The sequence below is a fragment of the Carettochelys insculpta genome, chromosome 6, assembly GCF_033958435.1.
Source record: "Carettochelys insculpta isolate YL-2023 chromosome 6, ASM3395843v1, whole genome shotgun sequence".
NCBI classification, from domain to species: Eukaryota; Metazoa; Chordata; order Testudines; family Carettochelyidae; genus Carettochelys; species Carettochelys insculpta.
The window spans coordinates 69,915,877-69,940,997 of NC_134142.1; the positions used below are offsets into that span (position 1 = coordinate 69,915,877).

Sequence of the window (25,121 nt, forward strand, 5' to 3'; positions counted from 1 at the left end):
TGCACTTAGGAGAAAACAGATGGGATGAACCAAAAAGAATCAACTGAAACTTTGCACATCTTCTAAGTCCTATACAGTAGTGCTCAGAGACCTCAGGATCTCCAGCTTTTGGTTGCACTTCCCTCCTAGTAGTGGGAAGGAGACATGAGATCAGGCAAGGTGTCTAAGCTCAATTTTAAGCAGGTGATAAAAACACCCCCAACTCCTTCCAGTAGCTCTGCTGCTCCACCCTGCAGGGTCACATTGTTGGCAGGCTGAAGGGATTCCTTGTAATTTCTACAAATGGGGTCTAACAAGCAGGCCCCCAAAGCTTCCTGCTGAGTCAAAGAGGGGAGCACAGCATGCAGACAGCCAGAGGAGACAAACTATGGTTTCCAGGCACAGCTTTCCCACAGTAGGCTAAGGGTCTTTCATTTCACTCCCCTCACCTTGTTTTCGTCGTTGTCCATATCCTGGATCAGATTGTCCAAATCCTGTACCCCAAAGGGGAAAACCAAGTGGCAATTAGAGAACTGTAGCTTGCAAACCATTACTTCTTTACAGCCTATCAAAGACCAAGCTATTGCCCAGGTGAAATCACAGTAAAGTCTCTGAGTCATCCCACGCAGACTTTTCCACCTGTGGGACCCTCCCTTATGTTGCTGTGTGGGATGAGAAGGAGTGTATCTTTCCATGAAGATATCTTGCTGGTGGAGAGGGCATATGGAGGTGGAAGCACAGCCATGTGTGCCCCCCAAGAACTGCTGCCTGTGTAGGAAGCCACCCATTAAGATTGCCCTGCCCATCACAAAGCAGGGGTGGGGACAGGTGAGTCATGGAATTGTGGAACCAGGAATTTCTCCATGAATTTACCACTGGGGGTGTGGAGGAGCAGGAAGGACCTTCCCTGAAGACACCTCACTGACACTGGATCAGGAAGTAAGTTGCAGTGAAAGGGAAGAATTAGGTGTGGAACCTGGGGCCACTTGCAGAGCACCTTGTTGGCTGGGAGCTTTGAGGGAAAAGACTCTGCAGCCAGACAGTCATATCCCCGAAGAGCCATTTCCCTGTGCAGATGCACACTGATTTACATATGTGAAATAAGGGGCCACAGGAAACCGACTGCACGTCTCAGTGCAGGGTATGAGGATGAAAAGGGTCCCTTGACTGTCCCCTTTCTAGCCTATCCCGCCCTCACAAGATGGAGCCAGGAGGACAGCACTACCTCTGAGGGGATATCCTTAAACTCATGCAGGCAGTTTAGGATGATGTTATCCCCATCATTTTTGGCTGCAACTCCAGACTCATTGACACATTTGAGGAGCTGGCGGATCTCACTGTAGTTCTGCTGCTTCACCAGTGCCTTGGCCACTTTGCTGTACACAGCTGCAGCCTCCAGCTGGAAGTCCTAAGGTGGGAAAATGGAAAGTGTCAAAGCAGCAGATTCAGTCATGGCAGATCCCACCAGGCCTGCCCAGAGGAGGAGCACCCTGCTAGGAGAGCAGAGTGTGGCTTAAGTGAAGTCCCATTGCCACTCCTGTTTTCCATACAGAAGTACAGTTCTCCACGCAAGAGGTCCCAGCATGCCATTTTGCTCTGAAAAGCCAGGCCACTCAGATCACTCTTACACCTCTGCACTGGCAATCTAGGAAGCTGCAGCCTAGTCCAACTCCATAGTAGGCAGGCTCTCCCACTGCACTCCCACCAAGCTACTAACCTGAGGCCCTCTCATCAAAGCAAGGTCAGGGGCATGTGCACCACCCATACCATGCTCACTAGTGTCCCACCCTCCGGACATGCTGGAGAGACACATTTCCCAAAAGACAGACAGACAGTCTTCAATTAAACTCGTTCTGCTCCCTGGTCAGCAGCCTCCGAGAGCAGCACAGAGCTAGCTCCAGGCCTCTTTCTTCACTGCCTCCATATCCTGTGCAGTCACTAACACCTGGGCAGAGGGTGTGTCAAAAGCTAGCAAGTCTCAATTTTCCATTCACACCTGTGGTAGCACTTTGCAGTGTGAGAGTGACTCAGGAAGGTGCAAGGCAGTAGAGAATGCTGCTTAGTTACTAGAGAGAAGCCAGGAGAAAGAGAATGCATTGCTAACTCCGTGAATAAGAAAGTAGGCAAGTTAATTAGCTCTGAAACAGCTACACCTCTCTCTCTGCAGGGCAGGCAGTGCCCTAGCTTTCTCTCCACATGGTGCCCCATCCGTCACTTTCTCTCTCCCATACGGTGCCCCTCTCTAATCTCCTTTCCTTCAGTAGGGCACCAGTTTATTCAGATGCACAGCAAGACAGCCTTCTGACCAATGTAGAGATCTCAGAAAGGCCATCATGACATTGGGATATAGAGTGTGGAACCTTATAAAGTAGCTCTGGAAGCTGATGTCATCGATGCTCCAACTAACAGCTTTCCTTGCCAAAGAGGGAACCTTGACGAGGTATAGACCCACATGATTGATTGGCCCATATTTTACATGAATGGGGTGACTAATTTGAAACCTGTGTTTTCCCTGCTTGACATAAAGTGGTAATAAACAGTGGTGCTTTCATGAATGGAATCAACCTTACATGTGGCAACTTTTTGGGCATTCCATACCTGGAGGACTCTGAATGCAATTCCAAAACCTTCTTCAATGTTCTTTCCTTCCAGCATGACCTAAGAAGAAATCACAGACACCACACATAGGGGAAAGAGAGATGGGCCCACTTGGTTATGTGCAGAAAACTCATAAGAAAATTAAGTTCCTTGTGTTACAAAAGTAGCCTGGGTATTTTTGTGCCTCTTGCCTGAGTTTAGCATTACAATGGCTTTTGCCATACAGAAATTTACAACCTTGCTAAGAAGGAGTCCCTAACAATGGGATGTGGCACTATGATCCAAAGAAGGTTCTGTCACCAGATGCCACATGGTGGGCAAGTTATATAATGTCTCTTCATGTGTAGCACAAGGATAAGGATACTTACCTGACTTTAATGAACAGAGAGCTAAGAAAGAAAAGTACCTTTAGAATTATTTGGAATTAGCTCTCTCTGAAATGCACATGTGACATTGAAAGAGAGTGCTCCAGGCTCCAAATATCATCTGTTACTCCTCAGAAAGAGTCAAGGTAAGGCAGCAAGCTCATGGCAAGCTGTGTTTCAAATGGCAGGTAATACCTTGCTAGCTACATCCATCTTCATGTGATTGTTTCCAAAGAGTGTGGGCAAGGTCGAACCAGTTATCTGAGAGGTCCCTGAGCTTTCACACCGATGCAGGAACTTGGTGACTTCCATTTGAAGCTCAACTGTATTGATGTGCCTAGATTGGGGGGGAAAAAATCTCATTTAGCTAGGTACAGAAAAATATTCACACAACTAATAAAGTGCTCCGTCCATAAATTATTACATTATTGAAAGTAACAAGAAGTCTTGTGGCACCTTATAGACTAACAGATATTTTGGAGCATAAGCTTTCATGGGCAAAGACCTGCTTCATCAGATGCCTGAGTTGGGGGGGCAGTTCAGAGGGGTATTTAAAGAATGGGGTCCCAGTAAAAGGGAGGACCAGACCAAAGGTCTATTCAGCAAGGTGGAAATGCCCCAGTATCAACAGTACTTATCAAAAGAGGAAAAAACAAGTTAGATCACACAGGGGGATGTGAGCCTTTGTCAGAGTCTAATGGGGAGATATTAATGTCCAGGGCAGAGAAGCTGGTTTTGTAAGCTGCGAGCCACTCCCAGTCTCTGTTTAATCCTTGGTTAACGGAGTTAAATTTGCAAATAAATTGCAGCTCAGAGATTTCTCTCTGCATCTGATTTTTGAAATTTCTTTGTTTCAGAACTGTCACCCTTAAATCTGCCACTGAGTGTCCAGGGAGACTGAAGTGTTCACCCACCGGTTTCTGCACATTACCATTCTTGATGTCTGATTTATGTCCGTTTATTCTTTTATGGAGAGACGGTCCAGTTTGGCCAATGTAAACTGCAGTGGAGCATTGCTGGCACGTGATGGCATATATTATATTAGTAGATGTGCAAGTAAAGGAGGATGGTATGGTTGATGTTAGGTCCTGTGATGATGTCACTGGTGTAGATATGTGAGCAGAGCTGGCAGTGAGGACTGTTGTAGGGGCTCGTTCCAGGCCTAGAGCCACTGGTTTGTGATTTGTAGTGGCTGGTGAGGATTTCTTTAAGGTTGGCAGGCTGTCTGTAGGCGAGGACAGGGCTGCCTCCCAAGGTCTGTGAGAGTGAAAGATCATTGTTCAGGATGGGTTGCAGCTCACTGATGATGCGTTGGAGAGGCCTTAGGTGGGGGCTGTATGTGATGGTCAGTGGTGTTCTCTGGTTTTCCTTGCGAGGCCTATCCTGTAGCAGGTGGCTTCTGGGTACCCATCTGGCTCTATCAATCTGTTTCCTCACTTCCTTAGGTGGGTATTGTAGTTTGAAGAAAATTTGGTAAAGGTCTTGTAGATGTTTGTCTCTGTCTGAGGGATCAGACAATGGTGGATCGTGTAGGGTGCCCTGGATGGAAGCTGGAGGCGTGTAGATAAGCATAGCTGGCTGTGGGTTTTCGGTATAGGGTGGTATTTATGTGACCATCGCTTATCTGCACAGTAATGTCCAGGAGGTGAATTTCTTGTGTGGACTGGTCCAGGCTAAAGTTGATGGTGGGATGGAAACTGTTGAAATCATGGTGGAACTCTTCAAGAGACTCCTTCCCAAGGGTCCAGATGATGAAGATGTCATCAGTGTAGCGCAGGTAAAGGAGGGGCGCTAGGGGACGAGAACTGAGGAAGCGTTGTTCCAGGTCAGCCATAAAAATGTTGGCATATTGTGGGGCCATGCAGGTGCCCACAGCAGTGCCGCTGATTTAAAGGTATAATACGTCCCCAAATCTGAAATAGGTGTGGGTGAGGACAAAGTTGCAAAGCTCCGCCAAAATTTGTGCCTCGGTCTCATCAGGGATAATGTTCCTAACAGCTTGGAGTCCATCTTCATGTGGGATATTGGTGTAAAAGGGCCCCTACATCCATGTTGGCCAGGATGGTGTTTTCAGGAAGGTCACCAATGGATTGTAGTTTCCTGAGGAGGTTGGTGGTATCTTGAAGAAAGCTGGGGGTGCTGGTAGCATAGGGCCATCAACACCTCAGAAACAACTCTGACATTGTCATCCAAGAGGCCGACAAGGGAAGCGCTGTTTTCATCATGAATAGGACAGACTACCAAAAGGAGGCTGCCAGGCAACTCTCCAATACCACATTCTATAGGCCTCTGTCCGAGGATCCCACTGAGGAATACACAAAGAAACTACAGCATCTGCTCAAGACCTTCCCTCTAAAAACACAGGAGCACATTTACACAGATGCATCCCTTGAACCCAAACCAGGTTTATTCTACCTGCTGCCCAAGATCCATAAACCTGGAAATCCCAGACACCCTATCATCTCCAGCACTGGCACCCTCACCACAGGATTGTCTGGATATGTGGACTCTCTACTTAGGCCCTATGCTACCAGCACCCCCAGCTTTCTTTGAGATATCACCGACTTCCTCAGGAAACTACAATCCATTGGTGACCTTCCTGAAAACACCATCCTGGCCACCATGGATGTAGATAAGTACTATTGATACTGGGATATTTCCACCTTGCTGAATAGACCTTGTCAGCTCTGGCCCTCCCTTTTACTGGGACCCCATTCTTTAAATACCCCTCTGAAACCCCCCCGACTCCATGCATCTGATGAAGTGGGTCTTTGCCCACAGAAGCTTATGCTCCAAAATATCTGTTAGTCTATAAGGTGCCACAAGACTTCTTGTTGTTCTCGAAGCTACAGACTAACACGGCTACCTCTCTGATCATTATTGAAAGTGTCTCCAAAGGTGGGGGTTTAGGGGGAAGGGATAACTCAGTTGTTTGAGCATTGGCCTTGTAAACCCAGGGTTGTGAGCTCAGTCCTTGAGGGGGCTATTTTAGGGGCCCGGGGCAAACAGATTTGAAAAAAAAAATCATCAGGGATGGTGATAGGTCCTATTCTGAGTGCAGGGGACTGGACTTGATGACCTCTCAAAGTTCCTTCCAGTTCTGTGAGATAGGTATATCTCCATATAACAAGAGGCATTTATTTAAAAAAAATTAAAAATGACAATTTTGACTTGAGCATACTGTAATATGTACATTAGCTCCTTCTGTCTAGCCACATCTGCTGCACTGCCAGAACTGCATGGGAAATGAGCATTACAAGTGTCCATCTGAAGTTCAGCATTACACATACCAACCAGCTGTGGAGCCCTGACAACAACTCCCAGACACACATAAAAAGGATGTTCAGATGCAGTCAAGGGTGAAAAAGCTTCAGTTACTTTAGAAGAAAATAGACCTTTAGATGACTGTCGTTATAGACACCCCAAAAGTTAAAGAGGACTAAACTTACACCAACATTTAACGTTTGGAAATTCAGTTAAACCATCTCATTCAGGCAGCCAAAATGTAAATTGTGTAGGTTATGCCCATATCAGTTTTATCTACCTATAAAGGGGGAAGTGGTACAATGACTGACATTCTGCCATTTGGGGCTTATCAGGACTTGGAAGAGCAGCTTGTACACCTACACCAGCAAAAAGGTTGATCTGAAATTGGGCTTAGCTAGAGTGTTAGCTAAACCCAATCAGTTTTGCTAACCAAGAGATGCCTGATTCCTAGAACTTCCTTCCCTCTTTTGCAGATACCTTGACACATCAGCGGCAGTCATTTTCTTCCGAAAAGTGCAAGCTGCTTTTTTCCTTCCTGAACTCCTTGAAACCTCCTGCAGGTACACTTTGAGGTGGTCCTTGACCTTCAAGAGCCATTTCTGTTTGTCTCCCAGCTCTGTGTAAGAGGTTGCCTTGTGAGTGAAGAATCTAATGCAGGTCATCGCAGCACGGACATGATCCTTGAAGCAACAAACAAGCAATGAGCTTTTAAAAGAGCAAGACTATGACCTGTAACATCAAGAAACACTGTATGGATTTCAGAAGCTGAAAATATCTTCCCAAAGGTACCAACAGGTAAGATAGTGCAATGGAACCAGATTCATGACAATAAGCACAGCTGAAATGAATAGACAGTATTGCCTAGGATCATCCTAGGATCAAAGTTCTTAGCAGCTTACAATCAATAAAAACTGAAGAAGCAGAAGACATATCGTGCATCTGCAAAGCACAAAGACTTCACCAGTCACAAAAGTTTTCTACAGTTAGAAAACGTGAAACAGGGAACAACTGCAGACACGAACTCTGCAGTTGCTCTCTCATTTCAGTGGTCTTAAATTTCAGCTCAACAACAGCTACTAACACAAAAGGATCCTGAAGTGTGGTACAAAACTAGACTCAGGAATCATTTGATGCAACACAGAAACAGCTGTCCTGTCTTGTCCCAGACGTGCCTATGTCACAGTGCATGGAGCATATGGAAGATACAGATTAATTCTTGTGCCAAGAAAACCCGAAGGAATTCACAAAAGAACATAATGTGACCAAGGCACTGTTTAACACCTGAGTAAAATTGCTCAATAGCATCAATTACAGCAATAAAATGGGGGAGGCAACATACCACACCCTTACCTTCATAAACTGCTGGAGCTCATACAGAATATGGTAGTAGTTCTTTTTCTGCAAGTGTTTGCAGGCTGCAATCAGGTAGCTGCCCCAGCTCTCCAGACCCGGATCAATCGTTTCCAGTAAGTTCTCCAACATGTGCAGTTTCCCACTTTTGTAACTTGGGACAAAGATCCCTTCAATGAACACTTCTGGTGGGCTCTCCTATGGTGTGGGAAAAGATAGGTTGAGGCAAATCAGCTGCAAGAACAGGCTCTTCTCGTGCCACTGACTGGAATACCAGTGAGAGCGAAGTTAACCCTACATTTTGGGCACAGGCAGACACCTAGCACTTAGCTGGTGATGAACTGTTTTTACAGGGGTGCTATCAGGTTCTTCAAAATCACTTCATTCGGGGTAGCAACTGGGTTTGCTATATTTTTAAAAACCATTGCACAGTGCAAGTTGCAACTCCTGGTGTGCACAGAAATGTTTGAACAAAATGACACTTGGGGGAAACAGGTTAACTTGTCAATGGAACTTTTCCTCTGCAGTAGTGTGAGCCTCAGCACCCAAACAGCCTTGCACTGCAGTAAGAGAGCCAGGAAGTGACAACTGCCATTTTAAGCCTCACTGTCCAAACTGCAGCATGAAGTTTTCAACCTAAAACTGTTTGGAATTACCTGAAAAATTTAAGTGGTGGAAAAGTGCCTGTCTCACCAGTGGGCTCTCAAAAGCAAGCAGATTAACAAAAACAATTCACTTCTAAGCAAAGAAAAAACTGAATCTGTTCAAAAACTAATGGAGATCAAGGACTTAATGGATCTTCCTCAATTCCAACTATAGCAGTCACACTGGTAATATACAGAGACACTAGGGTGGATAAGGCCACTTAAACAATTACCTGTTAATAAACCAATTAACAGATGGAGGATAAGGGAAGTACGTATTTCAATCAGTATGTTGTATGTAATTTATTTCAATTCTAAAAGATCAAAGAACCAGTTAAAATTCCACACATTCTAGACTTTTTAAATATTTTTCATTAGCTTTCCTGCTGATAAGAATTGGTGGATTGATAGTATTGGAGGTGAACAAAGAGTGACTCTCTCTTCTCTAGCCCTTGCTACTTTGTCAAGTGGATGGGCAAATAATAATTCCAAGATGGAAGAGTGCTCATTAAACAGTCTACATGACATTGATATTCTATCACTTGGAATAAATCCACAGAGACTGGTCTATAAGATTATAAGTAGTGCAAGCTCAGAGGAAATAAAGCACACTGGATTTGCAGTCATCAGTATGATCACTGTACTATCCTAGTCTCCATCTCATATTTGTTTGGAAGGTAGAAGTCTTCCTAATTGCTTTCATAGCTCTGATTTAGATGATACAAGAGCAGTTTCTGACACTGCCACCAGAATTCATTACTCACCTTATTTAACAAATGCAGAAGTGCTTCTCGCATGCAGTCATGTCTCATATAGAAGCTAATGATTGCTAGGTTGGTGCCGTAAGTGTGTAAATAGAACAAACACTCCTGATAATAGCTGTTGTGTTGGATCTTTCCTTCAGACATCATCTCCAAAGACAGGCTTCGTGTCCTCAGGGTTGCTTCTAAGTCTCTCAATGTAGCAAAGTAGTCATCGTCCTGCTATTAAGAAAGAGGATCGAGGACTGTCCAGGAACAAATATAGGAAGCTTATTCTGTAGTTAGCAAGGTCTTAACACCATTTCCCTAACATCAATGAGGCTTAAACATGACTGTAGTTACTGTGATTCTGTTCCCCAATAAGGATGGGTCTCTGTAGGAGCTTTGTTTTTAAAGACATTTCCATTGCTGACAGACTTCAGCAAAGATGCACTTAACTCCTTTATTTGCTGTTTTATCAGATGATCAGAAATTTTAGGACCACAAATATAAGCATGGCGGGGGAGTCCTCTCGGGATTCCAGTTTACTTAAAAATTTAAAGAATTGTGGCCCAAACTACTCTTGGTACCTAATTCCAGCTTACAGTAAACCCAAACTATATACATGCTGAAATTTTAGCTTCTATTCCAGCCTGGGGGGTCTGAGGTTCCAAGTTTCACCATCAACTATTACAGGACTAGCAGAAGTACTTGACAAAAGATACACAGTATCACATCACACAGCTGAATGGAACTTAGTGTCTTCATTAAGAGGCATTATAAACTCTGTATAATGTGTAAGAGTTAGCCTGGAGGTCAGCAACCTGGGGCTGCGGAGCTGCTGCCGCTGACTCTTCTTGCGGTTCTGGAGGCTGCCACCACTTAAATGGAATTTAGTTTTTTTGTTTAAGTGGCAGCAGCCTCCAGAGCCACTGAGCAGTCAGTCGCTGCGGCAGGGGGGGATGAGGGAAGCCTACAGGGCAGGGAGCCCTGCAAGAGGAAGCCGTCAAGGCAGGGAGCCACTCCACGTGGGGCGAGTCAGCCTGCAGGAGAGCTGGAGGGACAGATGGCTGAGCCTGCCCTGCAGGAGCTGCGCAGCTGCACGCAGGAGGTGGCAGAAGAGTGGAGCAGCGGAAGGAAGGTGGGAGCCGTAGAGGAGCAGCAACAGCCTGTTGAGCTCGTCGGCTGAGGCAGGTAAATCCTGGGGCTGAAGGGGTTAAACCTGTGGTTCGGATTGCAGTGTGGTGCTGAGAAAGGTTAAAACTGGGGGCTGGGGGGCAGTTTATGGGATGGGGGAAAAACTTGGGGACTGGGGAGAGGATTAGGGGGTTGAGGCAGGTAAAGCCTGGAGATGGGGTAACAACTTCCTAACTGATATGAATAACTAACTGTGTGCGCGCGTCGTTCTTAAATTAGGGGTAACAAAAATTATGGTTTTACACTATTTATTAAGGACTGTCTCGTAATCAAATGCGTTATGACTCTAAGTATTGATTTTGTAACTGCATTTGAAAAAACAGCTCTTCTTGCTATTTTGGTTGCAGACTCCTGAGTTAGTCTAATTACTGAAACAATGCTAGTCAAAGGAGAGTCTGAACTTCCACCTGCAACTGATGAGGGGTGTGTGTGTTTGTTTTTTGGTTAAAGCGAATTTAGTGCTAGCCACAGATTCTGGATTGTGAGTGAGGGAAAACTAACCACACAACAGAAAACGGATTAAAAAAAATCAGGCTTCTTAACAACGACCTTAGTTATAGTACCACAAGTTAATTTGGAAGGGCTAAATCAGTGATGGGAGAAGGCAAGAGAAGTATGTCTTCTATGACTCATGCAATCCTGGGTCTCCGAGACTAAAAAAAGAGGAAAATTAATGCCACTTCTGATACGTAGCAGCACAGACCCCCAATTCATTAAGGATTAGACTGAGCTCTCGACCACATTTCACACTGCCTCCAAACAGCATTTACATGAGCTTCTTCATTACGGCATAACCTTGAAAAGATGAGCTTCTTTCCCAACTATGGGGCACAACACAAACAGAATCCCACCCTTCTGCTGTCAGTCACTGACTGTGGGGTGCAACCAGCTGGACTTTTGCTTAGGTTTCAATATTTGTGGTACAAATCCTCACATCATTTGCCCTAAATACAAATTATGTCACAAAGGCAAAAGCAGTTGCATAATACTGCACCAGCATTAACCAAAAGAATATGCTATGGCTTCCCCCACTTCCCGTTCCTGCCGGTTGGATCATATTCTCTCTAAAGGACTGTGCCAAGTCTCAGGACTGATAGTTTTGGTACAGGTCTCCAGAAGAGGTAGAATAGCTTCTTACCACCAGGAGGATGGGTTTCACTGTAGACTCCAGATACTGTACCACATCTTGGACCAGCCTCGAGCCATGATTCAACTGGTTCAGGTCAAAGGGTGGCTTTAAGCATCTGCTGAATTTCTCTCTTGCTGAACTTAAGTTCCCAGCTTTAAGACAAGCCATGCCCCAGGCATGCCATGCTCCTCCTGGATCCAGTCCAGTCTTTGTAGAAACCTAATCCCCGAATCATTAGTTAGCAGTACAAAATACAGAGACACCGCATAGAAAAACAGGAGAATCAGATAATTATACTCCCAACTTAAATCTGTGACTTTCCATCGCCCATAAAAGAAATATTTACTTGTACACCGGTCAAGGAAAGTTCAATCCAACAATTTTTACATTCCTAAAGGTAAATCAATATTCTGTCATAGTAGACCGTATGATTTTATTATAAGAACAGAACAATACTAAATCGGTATGTGGTTTAAGAAGTGACATGAAATGTTTCTAGTTTTTTGTTTATAGACATGCTGATACATCATGGAAACATTTTGGGAACATTCAGTTTCACACAATTCTGACAGAAAGCACCTCACAGGCCAGGCCTACACTTAGGAAAAACTTTGAAATGGCCATAGTAATGGCCAAACTGAAGAATACTAATGGAGGCACTGAAATGAATATTCAGCACCTTATTAGCATGCTGCTGGCCACAGCACTTCAAAAGTGCCTCATTTTGCTCGCTCGCGGCTCGTCTACACAGTGGTCCTTTTCAAAAGGACCCTGCAAACATCAAAATCCCCGTATTCCTATCAACTGATAGATGAGCCGTGCGTGAGCGAAATGCGGCACTTTCGAAGTGCTGCGGCTGGCAGCATACTAATGAGGCGCCAAATATTAATTTGAGTGCCTCATTGGTATTCTTCAATTTGGCCATTAGCATGGCCATTTCGAAGTTTTTTGTAAGTGTAGGCGTAGCCACAGTTTCTTTAACAGAGATGATAGCATGTAAACCATTGCTGTTTAGCAGCTCACCTGCTCATGCTCCTTTTCCCCCTAGAAATCCTAATCCTGGTTGTATCATCACAGTCTCCTCCCTAATAACAGTGATGCCACAAAACAGCCCCTCATGAAATCATATGGTTTATCCCCTCCATTCTGCCTCTCTACCCACTTGATCAGATGAGCTGTCAAGGTTTTAATAACTGAAAAACTCCCCATGGCTGACTGTTCCAAGCAGAACGCACCTCATGGTTAAACTGAACATGTGAAAACATTTCCTAAGTTTTTCCTTTTTTAAATTATGTCCTATCATTTATGAGCAACGATCAATAACTGCTTTCTATTTACTATTGCAGATCACATCGGTGAAATTCAGTGGAGAACGCAAGGTATCTAAAGACGATGTAAACTAACAAACAAGCAAAAAAATTTTAACACCTTGATCCCTCTGTTCCTGTTACCTCAACAGCTAACTGGTAGTATTCTGCTTCCAAAAGACGATTCCTTAGCCTCGTTACTGCTGCAGGCTGCAGAATCTGATCCAGAGATGGTACATGGCGATAAGCAGCAGAAACTAAAATATTCAGCACATCCACCTTGCTGATGTAACTGTCCAGAAGGAAGCAGGAATTACACAAGTGGGCACGTGCACAGTATATCACTACACTTTGAAGATCATTAGCAAAGATCTTCAAGGCTTTTGCCTGTGACAACTTTTACATCAGTGGTTCCCAACCACTGGGGCTTCCAAATTTGCCTCTGGTACACTAGTGATACTTCCATGCCTTAATGCACTGTCCTACAGCTGTTCTGCTGCCCCTGCTATCTGCTTCTCATTCAGCCACACCCAGGGTGACTAACTGTCCTGTACTGGGTGGAACGGTCTCGTACCTGGGACACCAAAAAGGCATCCTGACTGATTTTTTAAAAAGGAAAAAACTGTCCTGTATTTAGGCTCTGGGGGGCTGGGGCTGGAGCGCCCACGGCCACTGCTTTCCCAGGGCTCTGGGCAGGGGGTGCCTGCAACCCTCCACTTCCCTGGGGATCTGGGTGAGGAGGGCTGGTAGCTGCCACTTCCCCGGGGCTGGGAGTGGTGGTGTGCCAGTTTGCTGGGGCTTGGTATAGCTGGGATGAGCAGCCCCTCCCCCAATATCTCCTTGTCCTGCATCTGGGACAGGGAGATACGGTCGCCCTAATACTATGACTGTCACATCTGATTTTGTGGTACATTTACCAGAATGTTGGGACCCCATGCATTGCACTTCCCACTCTATTCTGCCCTACGCTGATGCCAGGAAGGAATGAAAAATTCCAATTTCCTGTCAAGTACCTTTGTAAAACCTACACTACAAAGTGGCTGAAAACAGACAGTATGTTAGAGGTTAACCCCCCCCGAACAACTTCTGCCCCCCCGTGAACAAGCAGCAAGTTTAAGCAGGACAAATTATTCCCTTCTATTGCAAGACTCTAGGATTCCCAGCACTGATTTTGTGGATAAACAAGTTACTTTGACTTCTACAGATGTTAGTCCAGCACTTTTCAACCACACTTCAATTCCTTAAAACAAGGCCGAGAGCCCCAATGACTCCCAAAGGACAGTTGGCAATTTACCTGTCACATAAAGCTAGATCCTGGCTCCTTCCAGCTTTTACAAACATCATCTTGGCACTGAAAAGCAGCTGCTTCATGATGTCCATGAGAAGCCCAGCATCTACTTCAGGGTTAGTCAGACCTTGGGACAATTTGCAGCAGTGCTGTATCAACTGGTGGCCACATGCTGTGCTATCAGAGTGCAGACTGAGGATGGCAATGCACAAAGAAGAACTAGGGGCCTGCCAAGTAAGAGTAAAAAGACCCAAGAGCTTGTAAATGGATGCTGCACCATAGAATTCTAATAGGAACTGATTATATTGGACTCACCTCTCTCTCTCTCAAGCTCTTACCTGTTCATAATAAAATTCATTACGCACAATTTCATTTTCATCTTCACTCAGAGAAAGAGGCCACTCAAGTTCAGTTGCCCTGGGTACTCGCATCACCACGGAGTAATCCAGGCCTCCATTGCCAGAAGTCTGTGCTGCTGAGAAAGAGGAACTAATTAATCAGAATTACCTAGGGGTGGGGCAAATCAGACTGAAAGTGTGTTACAAAGTTATTCTGAATGCTTTACTGTCTGAGGTTCCCATGTTGTTCTCAGTACACACTCCAGAAGTTAATGGGATACAACCATTTCACATATACAACACAGAACCACAGCAATCAATTAGTGCATATGATCTGCAGCAGATTTCCACTTTTATCCTGCCTAAAATATTTCCTTAATAACACTTATATCCCCAATTCACATATTTTTCATGACTGACCCTCCTGGTGCCACTTCATTACGGTATATCCATCTCTGTTTTTGACCACTTGTGAGCTATAATATGAGCTTGTTGTGAAGGGGAATCAAACTGATTATAGATTAAGCACTGTAGGGTGAAAATCCCAAATTCCTATGCATATTATCGTTTCTGTTAAGACACCCCCCCACACACTCTTATGCCCAAATTTCATTGTCTGGTATAAGACCTAACTATCTCATAATATGTATCATGGTTTACAAATACAGCTAGTGTGAGAGGGCCATAACCTTCTATAGTCTGGAAAAAGAGCTAATGACCACAGTGACTGTGCTCCAAGGACAAGTCCAGAAGCTTTGAGACAAGCCTGAGCTGCCAAGGATGGGATATGCCTCCTGCCTTTTCAGTACCCTCTACAAGACATCTCCCTAGTTCACCTGCCCAGGGGCTCAGATAGAAGAACAATGTGTTACAAATAAGTAATGATTTTATGTATTCTCATTGTTTTGTTTTAACTCCTTCAGATATGAACCTGTGGATCATAACTAATCGAACAAAAGCGTCATTACTCCCATGGATACATAAGTGGGATTAGAATAAATGTATATGTTGTTTGAACAGACTGCTAAAGAAAAACCACCTATATATTGTATAAAATGTTGCATATAAGTTATGGGTGGAGGAGTCACTGTGTAACTTTTTATATTATTGGTTTATTGTGCTCATCATGTCTTGCTGACAGTACCTATCCAGGGGCTTGGGAACTCTCATCCTGTCATTTCTCTCTGCCCACTGACATCCTATAACATTGCTTGTATCCTATTGCTTGGCAGTACTTCACTAAGCCTATCCTGACAGGCAAGTTGGCACCCCACCAGCTGTGTATAAACCCTTCTGCCTGACTCTACAGTGTCCAGACTTTGCTCCTATAAGCATTAACTGACTTATCTACTTATTTGCTTGTTAGGATTGTGTTGAAGAGCTGTACAGTATAGCAACCTTGACTCACAGCTGATTTTAACTACAAGGCTGGTCTAAAAAAAACTGATGGAAAATTCAGCAGTCAACTCGGCAAAAATTTTCACTAACGTCTTCTTTGTAAAAAAGTTGATAATTCCTCAGCTAAAATCTACAAAGTTGGGGAGGGTATTTAAAAAAAGAAAGTTTATAAATTTTTTCAGAAAAAGACTTTTCTTTTTCCAAAGTTTTCCACAGGAAAGAAAAAACAAATTTCCAACCAGATCTAGTTAACTATTGTGTATATATAAGACCCCCCGCCCCCACCACCACCCAATCTCCCAGTAGTTCTGGAGCAATGCCAAAACAGTATTACTAGTGTGAGAGACCAGACCAATGAATTTTTAAAGGTCCAATATCTTAAACTGTGATTGCTAAGAATATCTGCTCTAGCGTACACATTACCATCAAAAGCTAGGGATCTCACATTTCAGTGATGTATAGCATTCATTTCTAGCCTTGGTACTGTAGTCCATAAGATATAGAAGCCTGCAAATCAGGTCATTCTGATCATTACCTGGCTTTTTTTGGTTCCAAATTTAATTTTGAGCTAAGAAACTCTTCCATTAAAACTGACATAAGCTACAGTCAGACCAAAATTGCAGGTCATCTTAAAGCAATTTTGGATGCATTATCCTTCTGATGCAGTTATTTGAAATACTAGCTGCTGAAAGGGACAGCACTGACACTCCTTTCCACCCCAAAAAGCCAGCAAAACCCCTTGTCAAACTCCAGACCCAGACACTGCACCAAGCAGAGCTTTCCCCTAAAAAGGGGGAAATGCCACAGACTCCACGAAGTCCATTAAAGACCATTACTACGTACTTTACAGGAGATATACTCCAACTTTACCTGTCTTCAAACCAATGATACCTGAAAACAGTAGAGATTTTGTTAATGGAAGCTACAGCACAACTTCTAGCTGACTAGCAATACAAAGATGAGAATCATGCACTTGTAACAGCAGAGACTGAATTTTACTGGGCTCTTACCTTCCACCAAGCCCTGATCTTCCTCTTTTGTGCTGTAAAACAGAAAGACAGAAGCTTCACCCCCATTCCAACACAATGAGGAAAGAATGATTCAAGTCTCTGACAGTAATAAAAGGGTTCATTCAATATTACCAGTTTCTTCATAGCATTAGTCATATTTTATAACCAAACCCCCCCCCCCCCAAATTTACAGGTGGGGAAAAAAGGTGATTTGCACTACAAGCATTTCATCAACACTAAGCAGTTAATCCTTATAACCTCCAGAGGGTCAGGGGCTGTACCTGCTAAACAGACAGGGTTTTCAGAGACTTGCTGGGGGACAAAGAAGAAAAATGCGTCAGAGCTGAGATTAAAACTGAAGTTCCTGGGATCCAGTTCTCTGCTCTGCCCCCAGATTATGCTGACTTAACACCCACAGTACAGAAAGAACTAGATGTGTTCAACCTACCTGCTCTCCTTGGCTCCCTTGCCTCACACACACACCCAAACAAACAAAAAAAATTAGAGAGAGAGAGAGAGAGAGAGAGAGAGAGAGAGTGTGTGCGCGCGTGGGGAGGCCCTCCTCCCCCACCCCAAACCCCCACAACATTTACAGAATTTCCACAGAGAACTCAGGAGGGAAGGGGAGCGTGACAAGATACGCAGGCTCAGTGCTGGGCAACAGAGCATTAGGAAGCTGGTGATACATTTTAGAAATGCCACACGATCCCGAGCTGCTACTCATGCTTCTCTCCTGTGCCCTTTCAAAACTGCACTGTGCTTTTCTCTTCTCAGCTGGCCCATGGCTAGCAGAGCAGGGGGCACAGAGTGACTGCTACCCCACTTCTCCCAACCACACCATCCAGCAGCTCACTAAGCCAAGTCTACACTGGCGCTTTACAGCACTGTAACTTTCCAGCTCAGGGTTGCCAGAGCCACATTTTTAGTTTAAAACGCGGCTGCGGCTGAATTTTAAAAGCTGTTAAAAGTGAACAAAGCCTGAGTCTGTACGAAATGGGTTTCAGCCCAATTCTCAGGGAAATGCATCCACGTGACAAATCCCACCAAGCAATCTCCAAGACCTAGTTAATTCACTGCCTCAATTCTGAACCCATGGAAGTGGTCCCTCCTGGTCAGACTAAAGCAGAGTACTTGCACAGTTGCTATCATGTGGTCGCACACACGTCCAGAGTTGGGGAGGCAGGTTACCTGGAACTACGCAGAAACTGCCTGAGGGACTTACATGCTTGTGTCTTGGCCTAAGGCAGGTGGACACTGCTTGTGGTAGTAGCTGTAGCACTGGTCACACACACGAGCTGGATTTTCTCTACAAGCCTCCACCACCATTTTCTTCGTAGAACAAGAACTGCAGACCAACCTCCCACAACGTCTGCAGTGATGGCGTCTGTTAAACTGAGACATAGGAGAGGCTATGCTTCATTGGAAGCATGTAGTATATTAGCAACTGACATTTCCTTCCTTCCTTAGAATTACCTCAGCTCATATGTAAGTTTGCCCCATTACAAGCCGTGGACACCAAAGGGCAAATCATTCCTTTTCATCTCGGGCTTCAACAATCTCTCTAAGGTTTGGCCACTGATTGTTTTTTTTTCCCCCAAAAGACAGTGATGATGGAGAGGGACAATGTGCCCAATTGAGACTAGTCAGCCGAACTCTTTGGCTTTTCAGCTTTTAGCTCCCCAGATAAAGAAGTTCTATAAACTATGTCTAAATGGAAAAAAATACAGTAACACTCCACAAGAGCGCATTAGTTTACTTCACAGGATCAGAGTTCCCCTTTTTTGGCTCGATTTCTATCACTTCACCTGCTGCAGACAGATCCTTCAGGAGCTATCAGTGTAGCCTGTTACCTCAAAAACCATTTAACCCTCACTACTGCCCCCTCCACATCTGTCTGGCTTGCAATTTGAACAATACAAACATTGTAAGGGACAAATCAATGAGACTGCTAGCATCACTAGGACTCCTAGGAAACAGTCCATCTGAATAAGCCGCATTATGTCAAATAATTGACTGCAGAAAAACAAACAAACCCCGCCAAAACACATATGCCCCACCACAGACCTAGGATCCTGGTTCCTTACCATAGTAAAACGTTCTGTTTTGCAGACCATGCATGTTATTTCAGTTTCATCAGGGATCCATTGCTGCTTTGGTGGTGGCACCTCAGGTGGCACAAACTCTTGAGGAGACAGATTCCGAGGCAGGCTTCTCTCTCTTGGACTTGAGGGCTGGCTGATACCTTGGAGAGCCAAGCCAAATGTGGAATTGCATTTAGGCTGCTTAGTGGAATCTCAGAGACTAGACAACAAGCTAAAGCACAGAGTCAGACTGACCCCTTGGTTAGCAACGGAAAGATTACTGGTACCTTTCAACCCTCCACACTAGACATAGTACAGCAGACCGTATGATAGTCAGATACTTTAAGCAACAGGATCTTTTTTAAACACAAGGAGGCTTCTTGGCATCTTGCAACAACATATGCTGACAGAGACTGCAAACTCTTTTGGCCACTTCAGCACCTGCTACCAAAGGCAAATCTTCCAGGGTTCCATTTCACGCATACGGTAATTTGTTTCGATGTTTAATTACCTTACAGTTAGGAAGTTTTTCCTAATGTTCATTGCCCTTGCTGCAATTTAAGCCCCTTGTCCCATTTTCAGTAGTTAAGAAGAACGATCATCTTCCTTTTTATAATCACCTTTCATGCAACTGAAGATTGTTTCCAAGTCCTTCGAGCTTCTCTTCCCCCACACTGAACAAGCAATGTTTTTTTCCCTGTCTTTCCTCATAGATAATGTCTTCCAGATCTTTAATCATTTTTGTTGCTCCACTTAAGACTTTTTCCAGTTTCTCCAGATCTTTCCGAAAGCACTATGTCCAGAACAGAACTGGACATAATACTTCAAATGAGGCTTATCAGCGCTGAGTAGAGTGGAAGAACTGCTTCGTGTCTTGCTTTTGACAATGCCTCGCAGAATGATGCCCACTTTGCACAACAGTGTTACTTTGTTGACTCCTATATAGTTTATGATATGCTATAAAATTTCAGATCCTTTTCTGCTGCAATTATTCCTAGATCTAGGCAGTCATTTCCCATTTTGCATCTACTATTGATTATTCCTTCCTGAGTCTAGTATTTTGCATTTGTCCTTACTGAATCTCATCCTGCTTATTTCAGAAAATGTTTCCAGTTCCTCAAGATCATTTAATCCGGTCTTTCAAGGTGTTTGCAGCCTCTCCTAGTTTGGTACTGTCTGAAGATTTTAAGTGTATTCTCTATGCCAGTATCAAAATCATTTATGAAGATACCAAACAGAACCCAACTTGGGACACATTCCTGCTGGATACTACTCCAAGGCTGTATCTACACTTGCCCCCAGCTTCAAAGGGGGCATGGTAATCAGGGCCATGAGAGATTACTAATGAAGTGCTGTGGTGAATACGCAGCACTACATGAGACTAACTTTCCCCACGCAGCAACTTCGAAGCTTCAGACTTATTCACTGAAGCACTTCATTAGGAAGTATGGACAAGCCCAAAATATCCTTCCAGCTTGAACCACTGATAACTAGCTACAGTAAGGCATGCCACCGTCTAAGACCACAGTTCAGCCAAGGCCTTCAGAACTATAATAATGGGAATTCCTACCAGTCATATGCCTTGGGAGTGTAGATTTGTTACCTATTGTGACACTTACCCTTTGAAGATGGTTTTGCATATTCTTTGATGTCACTTAGGGCTGATTTGATGGTGAACTGAGCATGTTTTATTTTTAGCTGCATGTACTTTTCGGGAGGTTTGTTTTGTTTTAAATTATTTTGTTTTTGCTACCAAATACTGGGCTATCTGAGCTCTGGACTGGTGATCCGAATCTGCTGTGACAACTGAAGACCTGCCCACCAGGAGATGGGAGGAACCACTGATCCTGGAAAATAACTAGCTGAAAAAATAGGGACAGGATGAAAGTCACAGGACTTCAAGCAGAGAACCTTGAACAAACAAGGAGTGCCAAGGTGATAGCCTTGGAGTCTGCAATCCTTGTTTAGTTACAGAAGAGATACTGTCAAAGCATTAGCAGCATAGGCTTATCCCACATAACTGTCTATTCCTTTTCCTTGGCCCTAGCATGGCAGGAACAATTTCAGGAGTGAAAGGGCAGTTCAATTTCCATGGCCCATTCAACCCTTGGCATCTCTGCTGGAATTGCCTGGAAAAGGGACAGTTAAGTGCCATTTGAGCTGGTGGCTTTTGTGATGTGGACATCTATCCAATAAAAACCCAGCTGAGATCCTCTCCCTGTACACTCATGTTTCCTAGATCTCCAAACAGTGTTAGATAATTACTGACCTGTGGTGAATTTTAAAATTGTTATTTTAAAGAGGTGTGCGGGATGCAGGATTAGAGTGGAGTGGGAGGTTGAGAAAATAGTCAGAGGAGGACCAGAAACATCATGACTATGAGACCTTTTTCTTACCAGGAAAAGTGGAAGAAGGCAGTTCTGATGATCCCGATTTAGATGAGGTGTCAGACTCTGATACCTGACTGAGACTATCTTGGAGGCGAATCACAGAATCTAGGACCAAGAAAACAGCTGATAAAGTACTGGTCATGCATTCATCTGTCAGCAGGAAGATTAGAATAATTTATTCACAGCAGTACGCAAAACAAGTGTTAGTCCACATAGGATTGGCTTATGTGCCCAAACTACAACAGCTTTCATGCCAATTAGGTCACAAATTAATGAGCTCTACACATAGGTCTTAACTGCTCAGAGACCAAAACAGATGGCGATTCCATATCTAGGGACAGGACTATTATGAAAGACAGAGGGATAATGGGACAGGTGGTGTGACTCTCTGCTAGAATATCGCAGTTGTGACAGATATAACAAAACTGTTTATCTGATTTGGGTTCCCCTCCCCTGGAACAGGGTGGTCAACATGAAGAGGAAGCATCTGACTCCATGGCAGGGTAAACACTCATCCTGGAGTATCAGACTTGACCGCCACCAAGCAAATGACTGGAACAAGTAAAAGATGCCTCTTGTACAAAAAAAAAGTTCAACCATTAGATGGAACCATAATGCAAGCAACTGCGGAGCAGACTTCTCACACATCTCTGCCATTGCACCTGTCTTGACTTGCACTGCACCCTCTGCTGTTCCAGTCCAGACATCCTGAGGCAGAGACAACCAATCAAGCAGAACTGCACCCAGACTGAGGGGATTTTCCAGAGAGTACAAACAGGATGCAGGTCTTAAAGACATTATATTGTAAGGGTCTAAATCAGGGATGGGGAAACTTTTTGCTGGGATGACCACATCAGGGTATGGAAATTGTATGGAGGACCATGAATGCTCATAAAATTGCAGGGGGGCTGAGGGAGAGCGGTGGCTGAGGGGGTGGGCTCTGGGACAGTGCCAGAAATGAGGAATTCAGAATCCAGAAGGCAGCTCTGGGACTGAGGGGTTCAGAGGGCAAGAGGGGCTCTGGGCTGGGGAGGCAGAAGAGGGTGAGGCTGCTGCTGGGAGTGTGGGGTGAGGCCATGACACAGGTCATGTTTTCTAGAAATTTAATAATTTTTCCTGCTCTTCTCTGGACTTTCTCCACATCTCTCCTGAAATGTCGCATCCAGAACTGGACACAATACTCCAGTTGAGGCTTAATAGTTTAGAGTGCAGTGGACTTTTCTTGCCTTGTTTACACTACTCCTGCTAATACACCTCAGTATGAAGTATGCTTTTTTTTTTTTTGGTAACAGTTTTACACTTTTGACTCACATATAGCTTGTAGTTCATTCGGACCCCACCGATCCCCTTCCCCAATACTCCTTCCTAGATAGTCATTTCCCACTTTGTACATGTGCAACTGACTCTGCAGAGAAGACATTATTTGGGCTATCAATGTTTTGAAAACACCTACTGTGGTGAAAAGGAGAGGATTTCTCAAAGAATATACCCTAGGCCAGAATGAAGAGGGGCTGTCTGGCTGTGTAAAACCCTGCAATAAAATGGGAGAGGGTGCTTCAGGTGACTGATGACAATGTAGTTCCACCTGTGCCTTCCCTGGTAGGAGGGAAAACTCTGAAAAGCAGTTACCTGATCTCTTCTCTTTTAATGAGTAAGGGAAGTCGAGGGCTTTCTCTGAATACTTGGAAAGCAAAGCATCCATGTCTTCCACAGTGAAGCCAATCTCCTGACCATCCAAGAGCTGGTGCAGCGTCTGCACAGCCACAGCTGCCCAGTCCACCTTCATGTTCATGAGCAGCTGCTCCAGCATGAGCAGTGGTCTGGAGGACAGGTGCGAATAGTTTGCACGGTAGGGCTCAGGAAGAGTCAGCAACACCTTGTATGGAAGAAGATGACAGACAGAGACCATTATCACACAGTCAGAATCCATGGACTGGCTACATCCAAAAAACAACTAGCAGAACAGCTTATATGGGGAAGAAGCCATATCTAGAGGTTAGGACTGAGACCCGAGAGCCAGGACTCTTGCGTCCTATTCCTGGCTCTGCCTCAGACTTGCTATTTGGCCATGGGCAAAGCTCTTGTGGCAAGAGAGTGTTTCCCCATCTGAATAATGAACTATCGCAATCTTCCTGTGAAGTAAGCATTTAATGAGCATTTGTAAAGTGCTTTATAATTGTCAGATGAGGAGTTACGGAAAGGCAGAATATTGTTCTCCCAATGCAAAAACACAACAACTAACCCAATCTTTAATATTGCTTGCTGCTGGATTTCATCACTCTCAACACAGAATAAAAGAGAAACTAGATAAAGCAAACTCTTTCATATATGGCATTCTATCATCTGGAACGCTCAAAAAACTGCCATTTTAACCATAAGTAACCTTCAGTTACGTTTTCCATAAATAGAGCATAATGAAAGTGAATACAAATAAATACAGCAAATACAGTGTAAGTTTACAGTGTACAATACTACTGTTGCTGGTAGATAAAGTACTCTGCACACATTTTTCTTTTCTTAATATATAGCATTGTTTTTCTTTAGTGTTATGCATTGCTAGGCATATCTTTCTATTATCCAGAATATCTGACTATCTGGCAATCTCCCAGTCCCGAGGATGCCAGATACGAAAGAGTTTACTGTAGTATTTTTTCCATGAACAGCCACTAACTATGGTCACTCTCCAATATGCCAGCACGCTGAGGAAGCTAGGTAAGAGAAGTGTGCATTGCACCACAGACCAGTTATTTTAGGGAGCACTGAACCAGGTATAATACTGGTAAAGTTACAGGGCAGAGAGAAAGTTATAGATGCACCTTCAGTCCATTTAGTCTGCTTAAGTGTCTGTTTAAAGTGGAGCACAGCGACAAGGGAAAGGGACACAGTGGCTAGGACAAGGGATGGCAAAAATCGGGAGACCCAAGTGCTATCCAAGCTCTGTCTTGGATCTGGTGTGACTTCTGTAAAGGCAGCTGCTCTCTCTGCCGCAGTTCTCCCATACAGATATTGTAATCATACTGCCCACACCTGGAGAGACTCAAATGAAATACACTACATACGTCCTAAGTGTTACACAGGGAGCAGTGCTATGTGTGCATGTTGCTCAGAGTGTCTCAAACAGCTATGCTACTCGTGAGGTGATCTAATCAAGTCACCTGCATTCATGACAGGACCAAGTATTGTCTAGCCCATCCCTGACAAGTTTTGTCTAACCTGCTCTTAAAAGTCTCCAATGATGGAGATTCTACAACCTCCCTGGACAATTTATTCCAGTACTCAACACCAGTTTAGGAAGTTTTCCCTAATGTTCAACCTCAACTGCCTTTTGTTGCAGTATAAGTTTATTGCCTCTTGTCATATCCTCAGAGGTTAAAGAGCAATTTTTTCTCTCCTGCTTGTTAACAACCTCATAAGGTACTTTTCGCTGGACTGTCTACAATTTGTCCATATCTTTTCTGGAAAGTAGCATCCAGAACTGGACACAATACTACAGTTGAGGCTTAATCAGTCTGGAGTGCAGTGGTAGAATACTTTTCATGTCTTGCTTATACGATGCCTGCAACTACAACCCAGTATGAAGTTTGCTTTTTCTGCAACAGTTTTACACTGTTGACTCGTATTTAGCTTGTAGTCCATGATGACCCTCAGGTCCCTTTAACCAACACTCCTTTCTAGGTAATAATTTTCCATTTTGTGTGTATGCAACTGACTGTTCCTTCCTAAGGGAGTACTTTCAAATTGTCCTTACTGACTTTCATTTTATTTACTTCAGACCATTTCTCCAGTGTGTCCCGATCATTCTGAATTTTAATCCTATCCTCAAAGCATTTGTAATCCCCCACAGCTTGGTTTAAACCATAAACTTTATAAGCGTATGCTTTATGCCATTATAAATCATCAATGAAGACATTGCGCAGAATTGAACCCACAACTGATCTCTGTGGGACCTCACATGCCCTTCCAGATTGTCTATGAATAGATGATAATGACTCTGGGAATGGTTTTCCAAGCAGCTATTCATCCACCTTTTAGCAGCTCCA

General features: G+C 44.1%; 1 protein-coding gene across 6 annotated transcripts in view; it reads right to left on the reverse strand.

The window, feature by feature from the left end:
- ZFYVE26 (zinc finger FYVE-type containing 26) overlaps positions 1-25,121 on the reverse strand; it is a 78,815-nt gene that overhangs the window by 4,244 nt on the left and 49,450 nt on the right. For 2 of the 6 annotated variants that reach the window (XM_074997216.1, XM_074997217.1), the window contains 17 exons: positions 22,711-22,957; positions 21,088-21,186; positions 18,695-18,852; positions 17,833-18,002; positions 16,611-16,642; positions 16,471-16,491; positions 14,203-14,339; positions 13,871-14,091; positions 12,721-12,868; positions 11,279-11,488; positions 8,968-9,186; positions 7,560-7,757; positions 6,687-6,889; positions 3,138-3,279; positions 2,578-2,637; positions 1,205-1,387; positions 429-473 (listed from right to left, as the gene is read on the reverse strand). In XM_074997216.1, coding sequence (XP_074853317.1) covers positions 429-473; positions 1,205-1,387; positions 2,578-2,637; positions 3,138-3,279; positions 6,687-6,889; positions 7,560-7,757; positions 8,968-9,186; positions 11,279-11,488; positions 12,721-12,868; positions 13,871-14,091; positions 14,203-14,339; positions 16,471-16,491; positions 16,611-16,642; positions 17,833-18,002; positions 18,695-18,852; positions 21,088-21,186; positions 22,711-22,957 — 2,493 coding nt within the window. The remainder of the gene's footprint in view (positions 1-428; positions 474-1,204; positions 1,388-2,577; positions 2,638-3,137; positions 3,280-6,686; positions 6,890-7,559; positions 7,758-8,967; positions 9,187-11,278; positions 11,489-12,720; positions 12,869-13,870; positions 14,092-14,202; positions 14,340-16,470; positions 16,492-16,610; positions 16,643-17,832; positions 18,003-18,694; positions 18,853-21,087; positions 21,187-22,710; positions 22,958-25,121) is intronic. The other 4 variants (XM_074997218.1, XM_074997220.1, XM_074997222.1 and 1 more) reach the window with 4 other exon arrangements.